The sequence below is a fragment of the Catharus ustulatus genome, chromosome 34 (genome assembly GCF_009819885.2).
Source record: "Catharus ustulatus isolate bCatUst1 chromosome 34, bCatUst1.pri.v2, whole genome shotgun sequence".
Classification (NCBI taxonomy): Eukaryota; Metazoa; Chordata; class Aves; order Passeriformes; family Turdidae; genus Catharus; species Catharus ustulatus.
In genome coordinates this window covers 1,371,954-1,397,673 of record NC_046254.1, presented here as the reverse complement: position 1 = coordinate 1,397,673, position 25,720 = coordinate 1,371,954, and the positions used below count along the sequence as shown (strand labels likewise).

Genomic DNA, 25,720 nt, shown 5'->3' with positions numbered 1-25,720 from the left:
TTCCCAAAATCCCCAATTTTTGCCCCAAATTCCCCACCAGACGTTGAGTTTCTGGCCGAACATGAAGTTGTTGTTGAGGTGAGTGATGGCTCTGTCCACAGCGTAACCGTCGGCCATCTCCACCATGGCTGCGCCCGGCTTGCTCTTCATGAACTTCACCTGCACAGGTGAGACAGGTGAGAGACAGGTGAGAAACAGGTGAGACAGGTGAGAGACAGGAGAGACAGGTGAGAAACAGGTGAGAGACAGGTGAGAGACAGGTGAGAGACAGGTGAGACAGGTGAGACAGGTGAGAGAGGTGAGACAGGTGAGACAGGTGAGAGACAGGTGGGACAGGTGAGAGACAGGTGAGAGACAGGTGAGAGACAGGTGAGACAGGTGAGACAGGTGAGAGAGGTGAGACAGGTGAGAGACAGGTGAGAGACAGGTGGGACAGGTGAGAGACAGGTGAGAGACAGGTGAGAGACAGGTGAGATACAGACAGGTGAGACAGGTGAGAGACAGGTGAGAGACAGGTGAGACAGGTGAGAGACAGGTGAGAGACAGGTGAGAGACAGGTGAGAGACAGGTGAGACACAGGTGAGACAGGTGAGAGACAGGTGAGACAGATGAGACAGGTGAGAGACAGGTGAGAGACAGGTGAGAGACAGGTGAGAGACAGGTGAGACAGGTGAGACAGGTGAGACAGGTGAGAGACAGGTGAGGGACACCTGGGATAGGTGAGACAGGTGAGGGACAGGTGACAGACACCTGAGACAGGTGAGGGACAGGTGACAGACACCTGAGACAGGTGAGGGACAGGTCAGACAGGTGAGACAGGGACAGGTGACAGAGGTGGGACAAGTGAGAAACTCCTGAGACAGGTGAAAGTTGAGAGAGAGGTGAGACAAGGACAGGTGAGACAGGTGAGAGACATCTAGGACGGGTGAGGGACAGGTGAGAGAGACAGGTGGGACAGGGGACAGGAGCCCCAAACTACCCCTGGCTTGCTCTTCATGAACTTCACCTGCACAGCTGAGAGGGGTGAGAGGTGAGAGAGGTGAGGGACACCTGGGACAGGTAAGAGACAGGTGAGACATGTGAGACAGACACAGGTGAGACAGGTGAGACAGGGACAGGTGAGACAGGTGAGGGACACCTGAGACAGGTGACACAGGTGGGACAGGGGACAGGAACCCCAAACTGCTCTTAGCTGGCTCTTCATGAACTTCACCTGGGACAGGTGAGAGAAGTGGGACAGGTGAGGGACACCTGGGACAGGTGAGACAGGTGAGACAGGGACAGGTGAGAGAGGTGGGACAGATGAGAGACACCTGAGATAGGGGACAGGAGCCCCAAACTACTCCTGGCTTGCTCTTCATGAACTTCACCTGCACAGGTGAGACAGGTGAGAGACAGGTGAGACAGGTGAGACAGGTGAGACACACCTGGGACAGGTGAGACAGGTGAGACAGATGAGACAGGGACAGGTGAGAGACAGGTCAGACAGGTGAGGGACACCTGGGACAGATGAGAGACACCTGAGATAGGAGACAGATGAGGAACAGGTGAGAAACAAGTGAGACAGGTGAGAGACACATGGGACAGGTGGGACAGGTGAGACAGGAACAAGTCAGACAGGTGAGACACGGACAGGTGAGACAGGTGAGGGACAGGTGAAGGACACCTGGGACACATGAGGCACAGGTGAGACAGGTAGGACAGGTGAGAGACAGGTGAGACACCTGGGGGGACACCTGGGACAGGTGCGAAACTTTCTGCAGGACCCCCCAAACCCCACCCAGGACCCCTCCCCAAATTCCCCCAGACCCCTCCTCACCTTCTCCACGTTGCCATAGAGACAGAACACGTTGAAGACCCGGTCACAGTTCAGCTTGGCCTCGTCCAAACCCCCATAAACCCCCCAAAAATCCCCCAGAAACCCCCTCAAACACCCCCAAATCCCACTCAGGACCCCCTAAACACCCTGAAGACCCCTCCCCAAATTCTCCAGGACCCCTCCTCACCTTCTCCACGTTGCCATAGAGACAGAACTCGTTGAACACCCGGTCACAGTTCAGCTTGGCCTGGTCCCAACCCCCCTAAACACCCCAAATCCCACTGAGGACCCCATAAACACCCCGAAGACCCCTCCCCAAATTCCCCAGGACCCCTCCTCACCTTCTCCACGTTGCCATAGAGACAGAAGACGTTGAAGACCCGGTCACAGTTCAGCTTGGCCTGGTCCCAACCCCCCATAAACCCCAATAAACACCCCCAGGACCCCCCATAAACCCCCCAAATCCCACTGAAGACCCCCTAAACACCCTGAAGACCCCTCCCCAAATTCCCCCAGGACCTCTCCTCACCTTCTCCACGTTGCCATAGAGACAGAAGACGTTGAAGACGCGGCCACAGTTCAGCTTGGCCTGGTCCCAACCCCCCAGAAACCCCCAAAAATCGCCCTGAAGACCCCCTAAACACACTGAAGACCCCTCCCCAAATTCCCCAGGACCCCTCCTCACCTTCTCCACGTTGCCATAGAGACAGAACACGTTGAACACTCTGTCACAGTTCATCTTGGCCTGGTCCCAACCCCCAATAAACCCCCAAAAAACCCCCCCAAATCCCACTGAGGACCCCCTAAACACCATGAAGACCCCTCCCCAAATTCTCCAGGACCCCTCCTCACCTTCTCCACGTTGCCATAGAGACAGAAGACGTTGAATACCCGGTCACAGTTCAGCTTGGCCTGGTCCCAACCCCCAAAAACCCCCCAGAAACCCCCCCAGGACCCCCCTAAACACCCCCAAACCCCACTGAGGACCCCCTAAACACCCTGAAGACCCCTCCCCAAATTCCCCAGGACCCCTCCTCACCTTCTCCACGTTGCCATAGAGACAGAACACGTTGAACACTCTGTCACAGTTCAGCTTGGCCTGGTCCCAACCCCCCAGAAACCACCTCAAACACCCCCAGGACCCCCATAAACACCCTCAAATCCCCATGAAGACCCCTCCCCAAATTCCCCAGGACCCCTCCTCACCTTCTCCACGTTGCCATAGAGACAGAAGACGTTGAACACCCGGTCACAGTTCAGCTTGGCCTGGTCCCAACCCCCAATAAACCCCCAAAAACCCCAAAAAACCCCCCAAAATCCCCCATAAACCCCCTGAAGACCCCTCCCCAAATCCCCCAGGACCCCTCCCCACCTTCTCCACGTCGCCATAGAGACAGAAGACGTTGAAGACGCGGTCACAGCTCATCTTGGCCTGGTCCAAACCCCCAAAAACCCCCTGAGGACCCCCCAAAACACCCCAAATCCCACTGAGGACCCCTCAAACACCCTCAGGATCCCCTCCAGACCCCTCCCCAAATTCTCCAGGACCCCTCCTCACCTTCTCCACGTTGCCATAGAGACAGAAGACGTTGAACACCCGGTCACAGTTCAGCTTGGCCTGGTCCCAACCCCCCATAAACCCCAATAAACCCCCATAAACCCCCTCAAACACCCCATAAACTACATGAAGACCCCTCCCCAAATTCCCCAGGACCCCTCCTCACCTTCTCCACGTTGCCATAGAGACAGAAGACGTTGAAGACGCGGTCACAGTTCATCTTGGCCTGGTCCAGCCTGTCCCAAACCCCCCATAAACCCCCTCAAAGACACTCAGGACCCCCTGAAGACCCCTCCCCAAATTCCCCCAGGACCCCTCCTCACCTTCTCCACGTTGCCATAGAGACAGAACACGTTGAAGACCCGGTCACAGTTCAGCTTGGCCTGGTCCAGCCTGTCCCAAACCCCCCATAAACCCCCTCAAAGACACTCAGGACCCCCTGAAGACCCCTCCCCAAATTCCCCAGGACCCCTCCTCACCTTCTCCACGTTGCCATAGAGACAGAACACGTTGAAGACCCGGTCACAGTTCAGCTTGGCCTGGTCCCAACCCCCATAAACCCCCTGAGGACCCCCATAAACACCCCAAATCCCACTCAGGACCCCTCAAACACCCTCAGGATCCCCTGCAGACCCCTCCCCAAATTCCCCAGGACCCCTCCCCACCTTCTCCACGTTGCCATAGAGACAGAACACGTTGAACACTCTGTCACAGCTCATCTTGGCCTGGTCCCAACCCCAAAAACCCCCCATAAACCCCCCCAAATCCCACTGAGGACCCCCTAAACACACTGAAGACCCCTCCCCAAATTCCCCAGGACCCCTCCCCACCTTCTCCACGTTGCCATAGAGACAGAACACGTTGAACACTCGGTCACAGTTCAGCTTGGCCTGCTCCAAATCCCCCAAAAATCCCCAAAAACCCCCCATAACCCCCTCAAACACCCCCAAATCCCACTCAGGACCCCTCCCCAAATTCCCCCAGACCCCTCCTCACCTTCTCCACGTTGCCATAGAGACAGAAGACGTTGAACACCCTGTCACAGTTCATCTTGGCCTGGTCCAGCCCGTACACCATCAGCACCGGGGAGTCGGCGTGGGGTCCGTAGTCGGGGGGTGGGGGAGGGGGAGGGGGGGGGTGCCCGTACTGGGGGTAACGCCCCCCGGGACCCCTGCGGTGCCCCCCCCCCCACCGGGGGAGGGCCCAGGCGCCGCCCCTCGTAATGGGGGGGAGGGGGGGGGTAACCCTCGTCGTGATAGTGGCCGTGGTGGTAACCGCCGTGGGGGCCTCCTGGGGGGGACACAGACACTCAGAGACCCCTCCCCAAATACTCAGAGACACCTAGAGACCCCCAGGTACAGCCAGAGACCCTCAGGGACCACCCCCAAATCCTGACTGGGGGTCAGAGACCCCCCCTCAATTCCTGACTGGGGTCGTAGCCCCCTGTCGTGATAGTGGCTGTGGTGGTAACCGCCGTGGGGGCCTCCTGGGGGGGACACAGACACTCAGAGACCCCTCCTCAAATACTCAGAGACACCCAGAGACCCCCAGGTACAGCCAGAGACCCTCAGAGACCACCCCCAAATCCTGACATGGGGGTCAGAGACCCCCCCCTCAATTCCTGACTGGGCTCATAACCCCCTGTCGTGATAGTGGCTGTGGTGGTGCCCACCATGGGGGTCTACTGGAGGGGAGAGAAACACTCAGAGACCCCTCCCTAAATACCCACAGACACTGGGACCCCTCCTCAAATTGTGAGAGGGGAGATAGAGACCCCCAGAGACTCCCCAGGTACAGCCAGAGACCCCCAGAGATCCCCCCCAGCCTTTGTCGTGATAGTGGCCATGGTGGTGCCTGCTGTGGGGGTCTACTGGGGGGGAGAGAGACACTCAGAGACCCCCAGAGACCCCTCCCCAAATACTCAGTGACACTGAGACCCCTCCTCAAATTGTGAGAGGGGAGATAGAGACCCTCAGAGACCCCCCAGGTACAGCCAGAGACCCTCAGAGACCAGCCCCAAATCCTGACATAGGGGTCAGAGACCCCCCCTCAATTCCTGACTCGGGGGACAGAGGGGGATCAGGGACCCCCAAAGACCCCCCCCCAGTTCCTGATAGAGGGGTCAGGGACCCCCAGAGACTCCAAGGGAGACACAGAGAACCCCTCAAATCTTCTCAAATCCCACCCAAATCTCCCTCAAAGCCCCTCCAAACTTCCCCAAAATCTTCACAAATCTCCTCCAAGGCCCCCAAATCTCCCTCAAATCCCCCCTAAATCCGCCTCAACCCCCCCAAAATCTCCTCAAATCCCCCTCAAACCCCCCCAGACCCCCTCAAACCCCCCCAACACCCCTCAAACCCTCCCAAATCTCCCTCAAATCCTCCCTAAATCCCCCTCAAATCCCCCCAAATCCCCCTCAAAATCTCCTCAAACCCCCCAAATCCCCCTCAAACCCCCCCAAAATCCCCCTCAACCCCCCTCCAGACCCCCCTAAATCCCCCCAAACCCCCTCCAGACCCTCTAAATCCCCCAAAATTCCCCCCAAAAACCCCCTGCAACCCCCAAAAATCTCCTCAAACTCCTCCCAAACCCCTCAAATCCCCCCAAAACCCCCCTAAACCCCCTCAAACCCCCCTAAAATCTCCTCCAATCACCCCCAAATCTCCCCAAATTCCCCTCCAGACCCCCCAAATCCCCCATAAATCCCCTCCAGACCCCCCCAAATCCCCCTCAAACCCCCCCAAAACCCCTTCAATCCCCCCAGACCCCCCAAATCCCCCTCAAACCCCCCTAAATCCCCAAAAATCCCCATAAATCCCCTCCAGACCCCCCAAATCCCCCCAAAACCCCCTAAAATCTCCTCAAACCCCCCTAAAATCTCCTCAAACCCCCCTAAACCCCCCCAAAACTCCCCCAAATTTCCCTCAAATCCCCCCCAGAACCCCCCCAAACCCCCTCAAATCCCCCAAAAATCCCCCTCAAATTCCCCTCAAACCCCCCAAATCCCCCTCAAACCCCCCTAAATTCCCCAAAATCTCCTCAAACCCCCCCAAATCCCCCTCAACGCCCCCCAAAATCTCCTCAAACTCCCCCCAAGCCCCTCAAATCCCCCCTAAATCCCCCAAAAATCCCCCTCAAACCCCCCAAATTTCCTCCAGACCCCCCTGAAATCCCCCAAATTCCCCTCCAGAGCCCCCTAAACCCCCTCCAGACCCCCTAAATCCCCCCAAAAATCCCCATAAACCCCCTCCAGACCCCCTAAATCCCCCCAAAAATCCCCATAAATCCCCTCCAGACCCCCCAAAATCCCCTCCAGACCCCCTCAAATCCCCCCAAAACCCCCTAAAATCTCCTCAAACCCCCCTAAACCCCCCCAAAACTCCCCCAAATTTCCCTCAAATCCCCCCAAAAATCCCCATAAATCCCCTCCAGACCCCCCTAAATCCCCCTCAAATTCCCCTAAATCCCCCAAAAATCCCCCTAAATCCCCCCCAAATCCCCCCAAATCCCCTCCAGACCCCCCAAAATCCCCCAAATCCCCCTCCTCATACCATACTCTGCAGGGTGATCTCCCAGCAGGGGCGGCTGCCGCTGCCTCTTGTTGGGGTTCCCGCCGGGTTCTCCTGGAAAAGAGGAAAAATTTTGGGAAATTTTGGGGAAATTTGGGTAAATTTGGGGTGGGGGAGGGGGTCTGAGCCCCCCAAACCCCTCCCCTGTTAAAAGATTTGGGCCTTTCCCTGATTTTTTGGGTGCTTTCCCTTCCAAAATTTAATCAACATCTCGAATTATTAATAAATTATTGATGAATTATTAAAGAATTATTAAAGAATTATTAATGGGTTATTAAAGAATTATTAATGAATTATTGATGAATTATTGATGAATTATTAATGAATTATTAAAGACTTATTGGTGAATTATTAATGAATTATTAAAGAACTATTAAAGAATTATAAAAAAATTATTAATGAATTATTAAATATTTATTAATGAATTATTGATGAATTATTAAAGAATTATTAAAGAATTATTAATAAATTATTGATGAATTATTAAACAATTTAAAAAGAATTATTAAAGAATTATTAATGAATTATTAAAGAATTATTAAAGAATTGTTAATGAATTATTAAAGAATTATTGATGAATTATTGAAGAATTATTGATGAATTATTAAAGAATTATTAAAGAATTTAAAAAGAATTATTAAAGAATTATTAATGAATTATTAATGAATTATCAAAAAATTATTAAAGAATTATTTAAAAATTATTAATAAGTTATTGATGAATTATTAAACAATTTAAAAAGAATTATTAAAGAATTATTAAAGAATTATTAAAGAATTATTAAAAAAATATTAAAGAATTATTAATGAATTATTAAAGAATTATTAAAAATTATTAAAGAATTATTAATAAATTATTGATGAATTATTAAAGAATTTCAAAAATTATTAAAGAATTATTAATGAATTATTAAAGAATTATTAAAGAACTATTGATGAATTATTAATGAATGGATTAATTATTAATTAGGCACTGATGAGTGGGGGAGGAAGCACCAGGAACCAAACCCAAAATTTCACAAAAAAAAAAAATCTAAAATTTATCAAAACTAAACCCAAAATTATCCAAATTAAACCTAAAATTTCACAAAAACCAAACCCAAAATTTTCAAAATTAAACCTAAAATTTGACAAAAAACAAATCCAAAATTTATCAAAACCACACTTAAAACTTATCACAACTAAACCCAAAATTCTCCAAAAAACAAACCTAAAATTTCATAAAATCAAACCTAAAATTTATCAAAACCAAACCCAAAATTTCATAAAATTAAACCCAAAATTTCTCCAAACCAAACCCAAATTTTGGGCTCAGTTCGCGCATTTTTGGTCAAATCCTCTCCGAGATTTTTTCATTTTTCTTCCATTTTTTTGGGTTAAAAAAGACACAAAAGAGACAAAAAAAAGACAGAAAACTAAACCTAAAATTTCATAAAATTAAACCTAAAATTTCATAAAATTAAACCTAAAATTTCTCCAAACCAAACCCAAATTTCGGGCTCAGATCGCGCATTTTTGGTCAAATCCTCTCCGCGATTTTTTCATTTTTTTTCCATTTTTTGGGGTTAAAAAAGACAAAAAAAAGACACAAAACCAAACCTAAAATTTCATAAAATTAAACCTAAAATTTATCAAAATCAAACCCAAAATTTATCAAAATTAAACCCAAATTTCGGGCTCAGGTCGCGCATTTTTGGTCAAATCCTCTCCGAGATTTTTTAATTTTTTTTCCATTTTTTGGGGTTAAAAAAGACACAAAAAAGACACAAAATCAAATCTAAAATTTCATAAAATTAAACCTAAAATTTATCAAAATCAAACCCAAAATTTATCAAAATTAAACCCAGATTTTTGGGCTCAGTTCGCGCATTTTTGGTCAAATCCTCTCCGAGATTTTTAAATTTTTTTTTCCATTTTTTTGGGGTTAAAAAAGACACAAAAAAGACACAAAACCAAACCTAAAATTTCATAAAATTAAACCTAAAATTTCATTAAATTAAACCTAAAATTTCATAAAATCAAACCTAAAATTTATCAAAACCAGACCCAAAATTTATCAAAATTAAACCCAGATTTTTGGGTTCAGTTCGCGCATTTTTGGTCGAATCCTCTCCGAGATTTTTTCATTTTTTTTCCATTTTTTGGGTTAAAAAAGACAAAAAAAAGACACAAAACTAAACCTAAAATTTCATAAAATCAAACCTAAAATTTATCAAAACCAAACCCAAAATTTATCAAAATTAAACCCAAATTTCGGGCTCAGTTCGCGCATTTTTGGTCAAATCCTCTCCGAGATTTTTTCATTTTTTTTTCCATTTTTTGGGTTAAAAATGACACAAAAGAGACAAAAAAAAGACACAAAACTAAACCTAAAATTTCATAAAATTAAACCTAAAATTTATCAAAATCAAACCCAAAATTTATCAAAATTAAACCCAGATTTCGGGCTCAGGTCGCGCATTTTTGGTCAAATCCTCTCCGAGATTTTTTCATTTTTTTTTCCATTTTTTGGGTTAAAAGAGACAAAAAAGAGACACAAAATTAAACCTAAAATTTCATAAAATTAAATCTAAAATTTCATAAAATTAAACCTAAAATTTATCAAAATCAAACCCAAAATTTATCAAAATTAAACCCAGATTTTTGGGCTCAGGTCGCGCATTTTTGGTCAAATCCTCTCCGAGATTTTTTCTTTTTTTTTCCATTTTTTTGGGGTTAAAAAAGACACAAAAGAGACAAAAAAAAGACACAAAACTAAACCTAAAATTTCATAAAATTAAACCTAAAATTTCATAAAATTAAACCTAAAATTTCATAAAATTAAACCTAAAATTCACAAATCCAAACCCAAATTTCGGGCTCAGGTCGCGCATTTTTGGTCAAATCCTCCTGGAGATTTTTTCATTTTTTTTCCATTTTTTTGGGGTTAAAAAAGACACAAAAGAGACAAAAAAAAGACACAAAACCAAACCTAAAATTTCATAAAATTAAACCTAAAATTTCATAAAATTAAACCTAAAATTTCTCCAACCAAACCCAAATTTCGGGCTCAGGTCGCGCATTTTTGGTCAAATCCTCTCCGAGATTTTTTCATTTATTTTCCATTTTTTTGGGGTTAAAAAAGACAAAAAAAAGACACAAAACCAAACCTAAAATTTCATAAAATGAAACCTAAAATTTTATAAAATTAAACCTAAAATTTATCAAAATTAAACCCAAATTTCGGGCTCAGGTCGCGCATTTTTGGTCAAATCCTCTCCGAGATTTTTTCATTTTTTTTCCATTTTTTTAGGTTTTTTTTTCATTTTTCTGACTCCATTTTTGGGTTAAAAAAAGACACAAAAAATTGTTACTTACAGCTCTGGGGGGGGACAATAAATTCCATTTTTTCCCCATTTTTTTGGGGGCTCCTCTCAGCCGCGGCTGCTCGGGGCCCTGCGGCACAGGCGGAGGAAGAGTCACCAAAAAAGCTCCAAAATGTCCCAAAAAAGGGACCCAAAAAGGCTCCTCCTGCTCCTGGGGGGTGATGGAAGGTTCTGGAATTTTTTCTGATTTTTAAAATATTTATTGGGATTTTTTTTGGGGTTTTTTTGAGGATTTTTTGGGGTTTTTTTGGGTTTTTTGGGGGGTTTTTTGAGGATTTTTTGGGATTTTTTGGGGATTTTTTTGGGATTTTTTTGGATTTTTTAAGGATTTTTTTGGGTTTTTTAAGGATTTTTTAAGGATTTTTTTGGGATTTTTAAAGGATTTTTAAGAATATTTTTTGAGTTTTTAAAGGATTTTTTGGGGGATTTTTTGAGGATTTTTGGGGATTTTTTAAGGATTTTTTTTGGTTTTTTAAGAATATTTTTTGGGTTTTTAAAGGATTTTTTGGGGATTTTTTGGGATTTTTTTGTGATTTTTAAAGGATTTTTTGGGGATTTTTTGAGGATTTTTTGGGATTTTTTTGAGGATTTTTTGGGATTTTTTAAGGATTTTTTTGGGTTTTTTAAGAATATTTTTTGGGTTTTTAAAGGATTTTTTGGGATTTTTTTGGGATTTTTTTTGGATTTTTTTGGGATTTTTTAAGGATTTTTTTGGGATTTTTTAAAGATATTTTTAGGGATTTTTATTTATTTTTTGGGGGGTTCCTCGGGATTTTTTTGGGGTTTTTTAAGGATTTTTTGGGAGATTTTTTGAGGATTTTTTGGGATTTTTTAAGGATTTTTTTGGGTTTTTTAAGAATATTTTTTGGGTTTTTAAAGGATTTTTTGGGGGATTTTTTAAGGATTTTTTTGGGTTTTTTAAGGATTTTTTTGGGGTTTTTAAGAATATTTTTTGGGATTTTTATTTATTTTTTTGAGGATTTTTTGGGGTTTTAAAGGATTTTTTTTGGGATTTTTTGAGGATTTTTTTGGGTTTTTTAAGGATTTTTTGGGGGATTTTTTTGGGTTTTTTAAGAATATTTTTTGGGGTTTTTTTGGATTTTTTTGGGGTTTTTTATGGATTTTTTTGGGATTTTTTAAGGATTTTTTTGGGTTTTTTTAAAGATATTTTTAGGGATTTTTATTTATTTTTTGGGGGTTTTTTTTGGGATTTTTTTGTGTTTTTTTTAAGTATTTTTTGGCGATTTTTTGAGGGTTTTTTGGGGTTTTTTGGGATTTTTTATGGATTTTTTGAGGATTTTTTTGGGTTTTTTAAGAATATTTTTTGGGTTTTTAAAGGATTTTTTGGGGGATTTTTTGAGGATTTTTTGGGATTTTTAAAGGATTTTTTTGGGTTTTTTAAGAATATTTTTTGGGTTTTTAAAGGATTTTTTGGGATTTTTTTTAAGGATTTTTTTGGGTTTTTTAAAGATATTTTTAGGGATTTTTATTTATTTTTTGTGGGGTTTCTTTGGGATTTTTTTTGGGTTTTTTAAGGATTTTTTGGGGATTTTTTGAGGATTTTTTGGGGTTTTTTAAGGATTTTTTTGGGGATTTTTTAAGGATTTTTTTGGGTTTTTTAAGAATATTTTTAGGGATTTTTATTTATTTTTCTGGGGGTTTCTTTGGGAATTTTTTGTGGTTTTTAAAAGATTTTTTTGGGATTTTTTGGGGATTTCTTGAGTTTTTTAAGGATTTTTTTGAAGATTTTTTGGGATTTTTTTGGGATTTTTTTTGGATTTTTTAAGGATTTTTTTTGGATTTTTAAAGGATTTTTAAGAATATTTTTTGAGTTTTTAAAGGATTTTTTTGGGGGATTTTTTGAGGATTTTTTGGGATTTTTTAAGGATTTTTTTGGGTTTTTTAAGAATATTTTTTGGGTTTTTAAAGGATTTTTTGGGGTTTTTTTTGAGGATTTTTAAAGGATTTTTGTGGTTTTTTAAGGATATTTTTAGGGATTTTTATTTATTTTTTGGGGGGTTTTTTGGGATTTTTTGGGATTTTTTAAGGATTTTTTTGGGATTTTTTGAGGATTTTTGGGGATTTTTTGAGGGTTTTTTTGGGATTTTTTAAGGATTTTTTTGGTTTTTTTAAGAATATTTTTAGGGATTTTTATTTATTTTTTGAGGGGTTTTTCGGGATTTTTTTTTGGGTTTTTTTGGGGGGGTTTTAAGGAATTTTTTTTATTTTTTGGGATTTTTTTGGGGTTTTTTTTGAGGATTTTTTGGGGTTTTTTTGGATTTTTTTGGGGATTTTTTTGGGATTTTTTTGGGATTTTTTGGGGTTTTTTAAGGATTTTTTGGGGGATTTTTTTGAGTTTTTTAAGAATATTTTTTGGGTTTTTAAAGGATTTTTTGGGGGATTTTTTGAGGATTTTTTGGGATTTTTTAAGGATTTTTTTTGGTTTTTTAAAGATTTTTTTGGGATTTTTATTTATTTTTTGTGGGGTTTTTTTGGGATTTTTTTGTGGTTTTTTAAGGATTTTTTTGAGGATTTTTTGGGATTTTTTGGGGATTTTTTTGGGTTTTTTAAGGATTTTTTTGAGGATTTTTTTGGGTTTTTTAAGAATATTTTTTGGGTTTTTAAAGGATTTTTTGGGGGATTTTTTGAGGATTTTTTGGGATTTTTTAAGGATTTTTTTGGTTTTTTAAAGAATATTTTAGGGGTTTTTAAAGGATTTTTTGGGGTTTTTATGGATTTTTTTGTGGTTTTTTGGGGGATTTTTTTTGGGTTTTTTAAGGATATTTTTTGGGTTTTTTAAGGATATTTTTAGGGATTTTTATTTATTTTTTGGGGAGGTTTCTTTGGGATTTTTTTGTGGTTTTTAAAGGATTTTTTTGGGATTTTTAAAGGATTTTTTGGGGGATTTTTTAAAGATTTTTTTGATTTTTTGAGGGATTTTTAGGGGGTTTTTAAAAGATTTTTAAAGGATTTTTTTTGGCTTTTTTTGTGTTTTTTAAAGGATTTTTTTAGGGATTATTTTGGATTTTTTTGGATTTTTTTTATTTTTTGGGGGGATTTTTAGGGGGTTTTTTGAAGATTTTTAGAGATTTTTTGGGGGTTTTTTAAAAGATTTTTTTAAAAATTTTTTAGGGATTTTTGAGGAGTTTTTTGGGGTTTGTTTGGGATTTTTTTGATTCTTTTGGGGGATTTTTAGAGGGTTTTTTGAAGATTTTTTTGGGATTTTTTTTATTTTTGGGGTTTTTTTTTAAGATTTTTTTTGGAATTTTTAAGGGATTTTTTTGGGGGATTTTTGAGGATTTTTTTCAGGATTTTTTTGGATTTTTTGAGGATTTTTTTGGGTTTGTTTGGGATTTTTTTGAGGATTTTTTGAGGATGTTTTCAGGATTTTTTTGGGATTTTTTGAGGATTTTTTTGGGGTTTATTTGGGATTTTTTTTTTGTTTTTTTTATTTTTGGGGAATTTTCTGAGATTTTTTGGGGATTTTTTTTTTAATTTTTGGGAATTTTTAAACTATTTTTTTTTACTTTTATGGGGGGATTTTTTTGAGGATTTTTGGGGCATTTTTTTTGGTTTTTGGATGGTCCTAAAATCTGAATTTTTGTCATGGAATTGATTTTCTGAAATAATTGATTTATGTCATGGAAGGGAAATAAAAATGTTCCTAAAATCTGAATTTGTGTGAATTGATAAAAAGAATTTCTGAAATAATTAATTTGTGTCCTGGAAGGGAAATAAAAATGTTCCTAAAATCTGAATTTGTGTCCTGGAAGGGAAATAAAAATGTTCCTAAAATCTGAATTTTTGTGAATTGATAAAAAGAATTTCTGAAATCTTTGATTTGTGTCCTGGAAGGGAAATAAAAATGTTCCTAAAATCTGAATTTTTGTGAATTGATAAAAAGAATTTCTGAGATAATTGATTTGTGTCATGGAAGGGAAATAAAAATGTTCCTAAAATTTGAATTTTGTCATGGAATTGATTTTCTGAAATAATTGATTTGTGTCATGGAAGGGAAATAAATATTCCTAAAATCTGAATTTGTGTCCTGGAAGGGAAATAAAAATGTTCCTAAAATCTGAATTTTTGTGAATTGATTAAAAGAATTTCTGAAATAATTGGTTTGTGTCCTGGAAGGGAAATAAAAATGTTCCTAAAATCTGAATTTTGTCATGGAATTGATAAAAAGAATTTCTGAAATAATTGATTTGTGTCATGGAAGGGAAATTAAAATTTCTAAAATCTGAATTTTGTCATGGAATTGATTTTCTGAAATCACTGATTTGTGTCATGGAAGGGAAATAAAAATTCCTAAAATTTGAATTTTGACATGGAATTGATAAAGAGTTCCTAAAAATCTGAATTGTGTCCTGGAAGGGAAATAAAAATGTTCCTAAAATCTGAATTTTTGTGAATTGATTAAAAGAATTTCTGAAATCTTTGATTTGTGTCATGGAAGGGAAATAAAAATTCCTAAAATCTGAATTTGTGTCCTGGAAGGGAAATAAAAATGTTCCTAAAATCTGAATTTTTGTGAATTGATAAAAAGAATTTTTGAAATAATTTATTTGTGTCCTGGAAGGGAAATAAAAATTCCTAAAATCTGAATTTGTGTCCTGGAAGGGAAATAAAAATGTTCCTAAAATCTGAATTTTTGTGAATTGATAAAAAGAATTTCTGAAATCTTTGATTTGTGTCATGGAAGGGAAATAAAAATGTTCCTAAAATCTAAATTTGTGTCCTGGAAGGGAGAAAATTCCTAAAAAAACTCCCCCAAAAATCAACTTTGGAAGGGAGAAATTCCTAAAATTCACCCAAATCTTGGAAGTCAGAGAATTCCTAAAAAATTAAAATTTTTTTTTAAAAAATCTCTCGGAGTAGAACCAAGAAATGCCTGAAACCCACCAGGAACAGGTCCTGGAAGGGAGAAAATTCCTAAAAATTCCCCAAAATCAGGTCCTGGAAGGGAGAATTTCTAAAAATTCCCCCAAAATTGGGTCCTGGAAGAGAGAATTCCTAAAAATTCCCCCAAAATTGGGTCCTGGAAGGCAGAATTCCTGAAAATTCTCCCAAAATTGGGTCCTGGAAGGGAGAATTCCTAAAAATTCTCCCAAAATCGAGTCCTGGAAGGGAGAATTCCTAAAAATTCTCCCAAAATTGGGTCCTGGAAGGGAGAATTCCTAAAAATTCCCCCAAAATTGGGTCCTGGAAGGGAGAATTCCTAAAAATTCTCCCAAAATCGAGTCCTGGAAGGGAGAATTCCTAAAAATTCTCCCAAAATTGGGTCCTGGAAGGGAGAATTCCTAAAAATTCTCCCAAAATTGGGTCCTGGAAGGGAGAATTCCTAAAAATTCTCCCAAAATCGGGTCCTGGAAGGGAGAATTCCTAAAAATTCCCCCAAAATCGGGTCCTGGAAGGGAGAATTCCTAAAAATTCCCCCCAAATTGGGTCCTGGAAGGGAGAATTCCTGAAAATTCTCCCAAAATCGGGTCCTGGAAGGGAGAATTCCTAAAAAATTCTCCCAAAATCGGGTCCTGGAAGAGAGAATTCCTAAAAATTCCACCAAAATCAGGTCCTGGAAGGGAAAATTCCTAAAAATTCTCCCAAAATCGGGTCCTGGAAGGGAGAATTCCTAAAAATTCTCCCAAAATCGGGTCCTGGAAGGGAGAATTCCTAAAAATTCTCCCAAAATTGGGTCCTGGAAGGGAGAATTCCTGAAAATTCTCCCAAAATTGGGTCCTGGAAGGGAGAATTCCTAAAAATTCTCCCAAAATTGGGTCCTGGAAGGGAGAAAATTCCTAAAAATTCTCCCAAAATTGGGTCCTGGAAGTGGAAAATTCCTAAAAATTCTCCCAAAATTTGGGTCCTGGAAGGGAGAAAATTCCTAAAAATTCCCCCAAAATTGGGTCCTGGAAGGGAGAAAATTCCTAAATGTCCTTGGGGTGTGTCCATGTTGGTGAAATTCCCAATTAAAAATTCACTTGGGAATGGGAGAATTCCAAAGGAATCATTCTTGGGTTGTGTCCTTGGTGCAGAATTCCTAAAAATCATCGGGGTTTGTGTCTTGGGAATGAGAGAATTCCCAAAAAAACCCAAATTTCCTTGGTGTTGATGGTGCAGAATTCCTAAAAAATCCTGAATTTCTCATGGGTTGTGTCCATGGTGCAGAATTCCTTAAAAAACGGAATTTCCTTGGGTTGTGTCTTGGAATGTTGATGGAAATCCTGAAACCCACCTGGATTTTGTTCCTTGGAAATGAAAGAATTCCTAAAGAAAGTCAAATTTCCTTGGAGTGTGTCTGGAAATGTATCCATGGTGCAGAATTCATAAAACCCACCTGGATTTTGTGCCTTGGAGAGAATTCCTTAAAAACCCAGAATGTTCTTGGGTTGTGTCCGTGGTGCGGAATTCCTAAAATTCGCCCAAATTGTGCCTTGGAAATGAGAGCATTCCTAAAATTCCAGAATGTTCTTGGGCTGTGTCTTGGAATGTTGATGGAAATCCTGAAACCCACCTGGATTTTGTACCTTGGAAATGAGAGAGAATTCCCAGAATGTTCTTTGGTTGTATCTTGAAATGTGTTGATGGTGTAGAATTCCTAAAATCCATGTGGATTTTGTGTCTTGGAAATGAGAGAATTCCTAAAAAACACCAAAATGTTCCTTGGAGTGTTGATGGTGCAGAATTCCTAAAACCCAGAATTTCCTTGGGTTGTGTCTCGGGTTGTGTCGATGTTGATGGAAATCCTGAAACCCACTGGGATTTTGTGCCTTGGAAATGAGAGAGAATTCCCAGAATATTCATGGATTGTGTCTTGGGTTGTGTTGATGTTGCTGAAATCCTAAAACCCACCTGGATTTTGTGCCTTGGAGAGAATTCCTTAAAAACCCAGAATGTTCTTGGGCTGTGTCTTGGAATGTTGATGGAAATCCTGAAACCCACCTGGATTTTGTGCCTTGGAAATGAGAGAGAATTCCTTAAAAAGCACTGAAGTGGGGTTGTGTTGATGGTGCAGAATTCCTAAAACCCAGAATATCCTTGGGTTGTGTCTTGGAATGTTGATTGAAATCCTGAAACCCACCGGGATTTTTGCCTTGGAAGCGAAAGAATTCCTAAAGAAACCCAGAATGTTCCTGGAGTGTTGATGGTGCAGAATTCCTAAAACCCACCTGGATTTTGTGATTTGGAAATGAGAGAATCCCTAAAGAAACCCAGAATGTTCTTGGAGTGTTGATGGTGCAGAATTCCTAAAACCAGAATTTCCTTGGGTTGTGTCTTGGGGTTGTGTCCGTGGTGCAGGATTCTTAAAACCCAGAATGTTCTTGGGTTGTGTCTTGGAATGTTGCTGGAAATCCTAAAAAACATCAGGGTTTTGTGCCTTGGAACTGAAAGAATTCCTAAAATACGAAAATGTTCTTGGGTTGTCTCTTGGGTTGTGTCCATGATGCAGAATTCCTAAAAACCAGAACTTCCTTGGTTTGTGTCTTGGAATGTTGATGGAAATCCCAAATCCCATCAGGATTTTGTGCCTTGGAAATGAGAGAATTCCTTAAAAAATACCAAAATGTTCCTTGGAGTGTTGACGGTGCAGAATTCCTGAAATACCAGAATGTTCCTCGAGTGTCTCCATGGTGCACAATTCTTAAAACCTACCTGGATTTTGTGCCTTGGAAATGAGAGAATTCCCAAAATATTCCTGGATCGTGTCTTGGATGTGTTGATGGTGCAGAATTCCTAAAACCCACCTGGATTTTGTGCCTTGGAAGTGAAAGAGAATTCCTTAAAAATCCCTGAATGTTCCTGGAGTGTTTCCGTGGTGCACAATTCTTAAAACCCACCTGGAGTTTGTGCCTTGGAAATGAGAGAATTCATAAAATACCAGAATGTTCCTGGAGTGTTGATGGTGCAGAATTCCTAAAACCCAGAATTTCCTTGGGTTGTGTCCATGGTGCAGAATTCCCAAAACCCACCCGGATTTTGTGCCTTGGAAATGAGAGAATTCCTTAAAAAACACCAAAGTGTTCTTGGGTTGTGTTGATGTTGCTGAAATCCTAAAAACCATGAGGATTTTGTACCTTGGAAATGAGAGAATTCCTAATTCCTGGGTTGTGTCGATGTTGAGCGAATTCCTAAAATACCAGAATGTTCTTGGACTGTGTCCGTGGAGCAGAATTCCTAAAACCCAGAATTTCCTTGGGTTGTGTCTTGGAATGTTGATGGAAATCCCAAAACCCACCTGGATTTTGTGCCTTGGAATTCCCAGAATGTTCTTTGGTTGTATCTTGGAATGTGTTGATGGTGCAGAATTCCTAAAATCCATGTGGATTTTGTGTCTTGGAAGTAAGAGAGAATTCCTAAAACCAAAATGTTCTTGGGTTGTGTCTTGGAATGCTGATGGAAATCCCAAAACCCACCTGGATTTTGTGCCTTGGAAACGAGAGAATTCCTAAAGAAACCCAAATTTCCTTGGAGTGTTGATGGTGCAGAATTCCTAAAACCCAGATTTCCTCGGGTAGTGTCGATGTTGCTGAAATCCTGAAACCCACCTGGATTCTGTGTCTTGGAAATGAGGAATTCCTTAAAAAACACCGAAGTGTTCTTGGATTGTGTTGATGTTGCTGAAATCCTAAAACCCACAGGGATTTTGTGCCTTGGAAATGAGAGAATTCCTAAAAAACCCAGAATGTTCTTGGGTTGTGTCTTGGAATGTTGATGGAAATCCTGAAACCCACCTGGATTTTGTACCTTGGAAATGAGAGAGAATTCCCAGAATGTTCTTTGGTTGTATCTTGAAATGTGTTGATGGTGTAGAATTCCTAAAATCCATGTGGATTTTGTGTCTTGGAAATGAAAGAATTCCTTAAAAAACACTGAAGTGTTCTTGGGTTGTGTTGATGGTGCAGAATTCCTAAAATACCAGAATGTTCTTGGGTTGTGTTGATGTTGCTGGAAATCCTGAAACCCACCTGGATTTTGTGCCTTGGAAATTAGAGAAATCCTAATTCCTGGGTTGTGTCGATGTTGAAAGAATTCCTAAAAACCCAGAATGTTCCTCGAGTGTTGATGGTGCAGAATTCCCAAAAAACATCGGCTTTTTGTGCCTTGGGAATGAAAGAATTCCTAAAGAAACCCAAAATGTTCCTTGGAGTGCTGATGGTGCAGAATTCCTAAAACCCAGAATTTCTTTGGGTTGTGTCTTGGGTTGTGTCCATGGTGCAGATTTCTTAAAACCCAGAATGTTCTTGGGTTGTGTCTTGAAATGTTGATGGAAATCCCAAAACCCACCTGGATTTTGTGCCTTGGAAATTGAGAGAGAATTCCTAAAAAAAATCAGAATGTTCCTGGAGTGTCCATGGTGCAGATTTCTTAAAACCCAGAATGTTCCTTGGATTGTGTCTTGGAATGTTGATGGAAACCTTAAAACCCACCTGGATTTTGTGCCTTGGAAGTCAGAGAATTCCTAAAATATCCTTGGGCTGTGTCTTGAAATGTGTTGATGGTGCAGAATTCCTAAAAACCCAGAATGTTCCTGGAGTGTTGGTGGTGCAGAATTCCTAAAACCCATCTGGATTCTGTGCCTTGGAAATGAGAGAATTCCTAAAGAACCCAGAATGTTCCTGGAGTGTTGATGGCGCAAAATTCCTAAAAACCCATCAGGATTTTTATGCCTTGGAAGTGAGACAATTCCTTAAGAAACCAGAATGTTCTTGGGTTGTGTCCATGGTGCAGAATTCCTAAAAACCACTGGGATTTTGTGCCTTGGAAATGAAAGAATTCCTGATTCTTGGAGTGTGTTGATGTTGAGAGAGTTCCTAAAGAAACCCAAAATGTTCCTGGAGTGTTGATGGTGCAGAATTCCCAATAACCACTGGGATTTTACTCCTTGGAAGTGAGAGGAATTCTTTAAGAATCCACAATGTTCTTGGGTTGTGTCTGTGGTGCAGAATTCCTAAAAATCCCAAATTTCCTTGGGTTGTGTCTTGCAATGTTGATGGAAATCCTGAAACCCACCTGGATTCTGTGACTTGGAAGTGAGAGAATTCCCGGAATATTCTTGGGTTGTATCTTGGAATGTGTTGATGGTGCAGTTTGCAAAACCCATCAGGATTTTGTGCCTTGGAAATGAGAGAATTCCTAAAGAAACCCAAATTTCCTTGGAGTGTTGATGGTGCAGAATTCCTAAAACCCACCTGGCTTTTGTGTCTTGGAAATGAGAGAATTCCTTAAAAAATACCAAAGTGTTCTTGGAGTGTTGATGGTGCACAATTCCTAAAACCCAGAATTTCCTTGGGTTGTGTCTTGGAATGTTGCTGAAATCCTAAAACCCATCAGGATTTTGTGCCTTGGAAATGAGAGAATTCCTAAAATACCAGAATGTTCTTGGGTTGTGTCTTGGGTTGTGTCCATGATGCAGAATTCCTAAAAACCAGAACTTCCTTGGTTTGTCTTGGAATGTTGATGGAAATCCCAAAACCCACCAGGATTTTGTGCCTTGGAAATGAGAAAATTCATAAAGAAACCCAAAATGTTCCTGGAGTGTTGATGGTGCAGAATTCCTAAAAAACCCCAAATTTCCTTGGGTTGTGTTGATGTTGCTGGAAATCTTGAAACCCACCAGGATTCTACGCCTTGGAAATGAGAGAAAATTCCCAGAATGTTCTTGGGTTGTGTCTTGAATTCCTAAAAAACCCATCAGGATTTTGTGCCTTGGAAGTGAAAGAATTCCTTAAAATTGAATTCCTTAAAAATCCCAGAATGTTCTTTGGTTGTGTCTTGGGTTGTGTCGATGTTGCTGAAATCCCAAAACCCACTAGGACTTTGTGCCTTGGAAATGAGTGAAAAAAACCCAAATTTCCTTGGAATGTTGATGGTGCAGAATTCCTAAAATACCAGAATGTTCTTGGGTTGTGTCTTGGGTTGTGTCCATGGTGCAGAATTCCTAAAAAACCCAAATTTCCTTGGAGTGTTGATGGTGCAGAATTCCTAAAACCCATCAGGATTTTGTGCCTTGGAAGTGTGAGAATTCCTTAAGAAACCAGAATGTTCTTGGGTTGTGTCCTGGGTTGTGTCCATGGTGCAGAATTCCTAAAAACCACTGGGATTTTGTGCCTTGGAAATGAAAGAATTCCTGATTCTTGGAGTGTGTCGATGTTGAGAGAGCTCCTAAAGAAACCCAAAATGTTCCTGGAGTGTTGATGGTGCAGAATTCCCAATAACCACTGGGATTTTACTCCTTGGAAGTGAGAGGAATTCTTTAAGAATCCACAATGTTCTTGGGTTGTGTCTGTGGTGCAGAATTCCTAAAAACCAGAACTTCCTTGGTTTGTGTCTTGGAATGTTGATGGAAATCCCAAATCCCATCAGGATTTTGTGCCTTGGAAATGAGAGAATTCCTTAAAAACCCAGAATGTTCTTGGGTTGTGTCTTGGAATGTTGATAGAAATCCTGAAACCCACTGGGTTTTGTGCCTTGGAAATGAAAGAATTCCCAGAATATCCTTGTGTTGTGTCTTGGAATGTGATGATGGTGCAGAATTCTTAAAAACACCAAAGTGTTCTTGGGTTGTGTCTTGAGTTGTGTTGATGGTGCAGAATTCCCAAAACCCACTGGGTTTTTGTGCCTTGGAAATGAGAGAATTCCTAAAAACCCAGAATGTTCGTGGAGTGTTGATGGTGCAGAATTCCCAAAAACCATCGGGTTTTTGTGCCTTGGGAATGAGAGAATTCCTTAACAAACCAGAATGTTCTTGGGTTGTGTCTTGGAATGTTGATGGAAATCCTGAACCCATCAGGATTTTGTGTCTTGGAAGGGAAAGAGAATTCCTGAAATACCAGAATGTTCCTCAAGTGTCTCTGTGGTGCAGAAATCCTAAAACTCACCTGGAGTTTGTGCCTTGGAAATGAGAGAATTCGTAAAATACCAGAATGTTCTTGGAGTGTTGATGGTGCAGAATTCCTAAAAGACCAGAATGTTCTTGGGTTGTGTCTTGGGTTGTGTCCGTGGTGCAGAATTCCTAAAAAAAGTTGTGTCCATGGTGCAGAATTCCCAAAACCCACCTGGATTTTGTGCCTTGCAAATGAGAGAATTCCTTAAGAAACCAGAATGTTCTTGTGTTGTGTCCGTGGTGCAGAATTCCTAAAACCCAGAATGTTCTTGGGTTGTGTTGATGGTGATGAAAATCCTGAAACCCACCTGGATTTTGTGCCTTGGAAATGAGACAGAATTCCTTAAAAACCACTGAAGTGTTGATGGGTTGTGTTTGGGTTGTGTCCGTGGTGCAGAATTCCTAAAAACCCCGTTTCCTTGCGTTGTGTCTTGGAATATTGGTGGAAATCCCAAATCCCTTTAGGATTTTGTGCCTTGGAAGTCAGAGAATTCCTTAAAAACCCAGAATGTTCTTTGGTTGTGTCTTGGAATGTTGATGGAAATCCTGAAACCCACCTGGATTTTGTGCCTTGGAAATGAGAGAGAATTCCCAGAATATTCCTGAATCGTGTCTTGAAATGTGTTGATGGTGCAGAATTCCTAAAACCCACCTGGCTTTTGTGCCTTGGAAATGAGAGAATTCCTTAAAAAATACCAAAGTGTTCTTGGAGTGTTGATGGTGCACAATTCCTAAAACCCAGAATTTCCTTGGGTTGTGTCTTGGAATGTTGCTGAAATCCTAAAACCCATCAGGATTTTGTGCCTTGGAAATGAGAGAATTCCTAAAAAGCACCAAAATATTCTTAGGTTGTGTCTTGGGTTGTGTCCATGGTGCAGAATTCCTAAAATTCCAGAATTTCCTTGGGTTGTGTCTTGGAATGTTGCTGGAAATCCTGAAACCCACCTGGATTCTGTGCCTTGGAAGTGAAAGAATTCCTTAAAAAACACCAAAGTGTTCTTGGGTTGTGTTGATGGTGCAGAATTCCTAAAATTCCAGAATGTTCCTGGAGTGTGTCTTGGAATGTTGATGGAAATCCTGAAACCCACCTGGATTTTTGTGCCTTGGAAATGAGAGAGAATTCCTTAAAAAACACCAAAGTGTTCTTGGGCTGTGTTGATGGTACAGAATTCCTAAAACCCACCAGGATTTCGTGTCTTGGAAATGAGAGAATTCCTAAAAAACCCAAATGTCCTTGGAGTGTTGATGGTGCAGAATTCCTAAAGCACCAAATGTCCTTGGGTTGTGTCTTGGAATGTTGATGAAAATCCTAAAAATCCACAAGGATTTTGTGCCTTGAAAGAGAATTCCTTAAATACCAAATGTTCTTGGTTTGTGTCTTGGGTTGTGTCCATGGTGCAGAATTCCTAAAAACCAGAACTTCCTTGGTTTGTGTCTTGGAATGTTGATGGAAATGCCAAAACCCACCTGGATTTTGTGCCTTGGAAATGAAAGAGAATTCCCAGAATATTCTTGTGTTGTGTCTTGAAATGTGTTGACGGTGCAGAAATCTTAAAAACACCAAAAATGTTCTTGGATTGTGTCCATGGTGCAGAATTCCTAAAACCCACCTGGATTTTGTGCCTTGGAAATGAGAGAATTCCTTAGAAACACCAAAGTGTTCTTGGGTTGTGTCCATGGTGCAGAATTCCTAAAAACCAACCTGGATTTTGTGCCTTGGAAATGAGAGAATTCCTTAAAAACCACTGAAGTGTTCCTGGAGTGTTGATGGTGCAGAACTCCTAAAACCCATGTGGATTTCGTGTCTTGGAAATGAGAGAATTCCTAAAATACCAGAATGTCCTTGGAGTGTTGATGGTGCAGAATTCCTAAAAACCCAAAATGTCCTTGGGTTGTGTCTTGGAATGTTGATGAAATCCTAAAAATCCACAAGGATTTTGTGCCTTGGAAATGAGAGAGAATTCCCAAAATATTCCTGGATTGTGTCTTTGGATGTGTTGATGTTGCAGAATTCCTAAAACCCATTAGGATTTTGTGCCTTGGAAATGAGAGAATTCCTAAAAAACCCAAATTTCCTTGGGTTGTGTCCGTGGCTCCGGCCGGTGCCGATTTCGCCGCTCTCCGCGGGTTTTGGTGTTTCTGTTTTTATTTTTATTTCTGTTTTTTGTTTCTGTTTCTGGTTTTGTTTCTGGTTTCTGTTTTTTATTTCTGTTTTTTATTTCTGTTTTTTGTTTCTGGTTTTTATTTCTGTTTTTTGTTGTTTTTTTGGGCAGTGGTGGATGGATGTGCCGTGTCCCTCGCCGGGTCGGGTGTTGGTTTGTTGTTGTTCTGTTGTATTTTTGTTGTTTTATTTTTGTTGTTCTGTTGTATTTTTATTTTTGTTGATTTTTTTTTGATTTATTTTTCACTTTTATTCCAGGAGTTTGGGGCTCCCCGTGTGGTGTCGGGTGTGAAGGAGCAGGAGCAGGAGGAGGAAGAGCCCAAACCCCCCCAATCTGAGACCCCTCCCCCTTTTTTGGGGATCCCCCCATTTTTGGGGAAGGATCCCCCCATTTTTTAGGAACAATTTCCCCATTTTTTAGGAAGGATCCCCCAATTCTGTGAAAAATTCTCCATTTTTTAGGAAGGATCCCTTTTTTTATTTCCATTTTTTGGGAAGAATCCCCCCTGTATTTTTTGGGGGATCCCCCCTTTTTTGGGAAGGATCCCCCTAATTTTTGGGGGGAAGGATTCTCCATTTTTTGGGATCCCTCCTTTTTTTGGGATCCCCCATTTTTGGGATCCTTTTTTTGGGATTTTCCCTTTTTTTGGGATCCTCCATTTTTGGATTTTTCCCTTTTTTTGGGATTTTCCCTTTTTTGGAGATCCCCTTTTTTTAGGACCCTTTTTTGGAATCCTTCCTTTTTTTTTATCTTTTTTTTGGAATCATCCTTTTTTTTTGGGATCTTCCCTTTTTTAAGGTCTCCCCTTTTTTGGGATCCCTCCTTTTTTTGGGATCCTTTTTTTGGGGATTTTCCCTTTTTTGGGATCCTCCCTTTTTTGGGGATCCCCTTTTTTGGGATCCCCCATTTTTGGGATCCTCCTTTTTTTGGGATCCCTCCTTTTTTGGGATTTTCCCTTTTTTTGGGATCCTCCACTTCTTGGGATTCCCTTTTTTAAGATTTTCCCTTTTTTGGGGATCCTTTTTTGGGGATCCCCTTTTTTTTGGGGATCCCATTTTTTTGGGATCCCCATTTCTGGGATCCCCATTTCTGGGATCCTCCTTTTTTGGGATTCCCTTTTTTTGGGATCCCCCCTTCTATTTGGATCCCTTTTTTTGGGATCCCCTTTTTTGGATCCTCCTCTTTTTGGGATTTTCCCTTTTTTTAGGATCCCCATTTTTGGGATCCTCCCTTTTTTGGGATCCCCTTTTTTTTTGGATCATCCCTTTTTTCTGGATCCTCCCTTTTTTTGGGATCCTTTTTTTAAATTTTCCCTTTTTTGGATCCTCCCTTTTTTTGGGATCCCCTTCTTTCAGGATCCTTTT

General features: G+C 40.8%; 1 protein-coding gene across 1 annotated transcript in view; it reads right to left on the bottom strand.

Annotated features, from left to right (window-relative positions):
- Positions 1-25,720, bottom strand: part of HNRNPL (heterogeneous nuclear ribonucleoprotein L) — a gene marked incomplete at its 3' end in the record, with an annotated part of 41,246 nt that overhangs the window by 4,103 nt on the left and 11,423 nt on the right. The window contains 4 exon segments of the mRNA XM_033083881.2: positions 38-159; positions 4,374-4,565; positions 4,567-4,667; positions 6,929-7,000. Of these exon segments, the coding sequence (XP_032939772.1) occupies positions 38-159; positions 4,374-4,565; positions 4,567-4,667; positions 6,929-7,000 (487 nt within the window).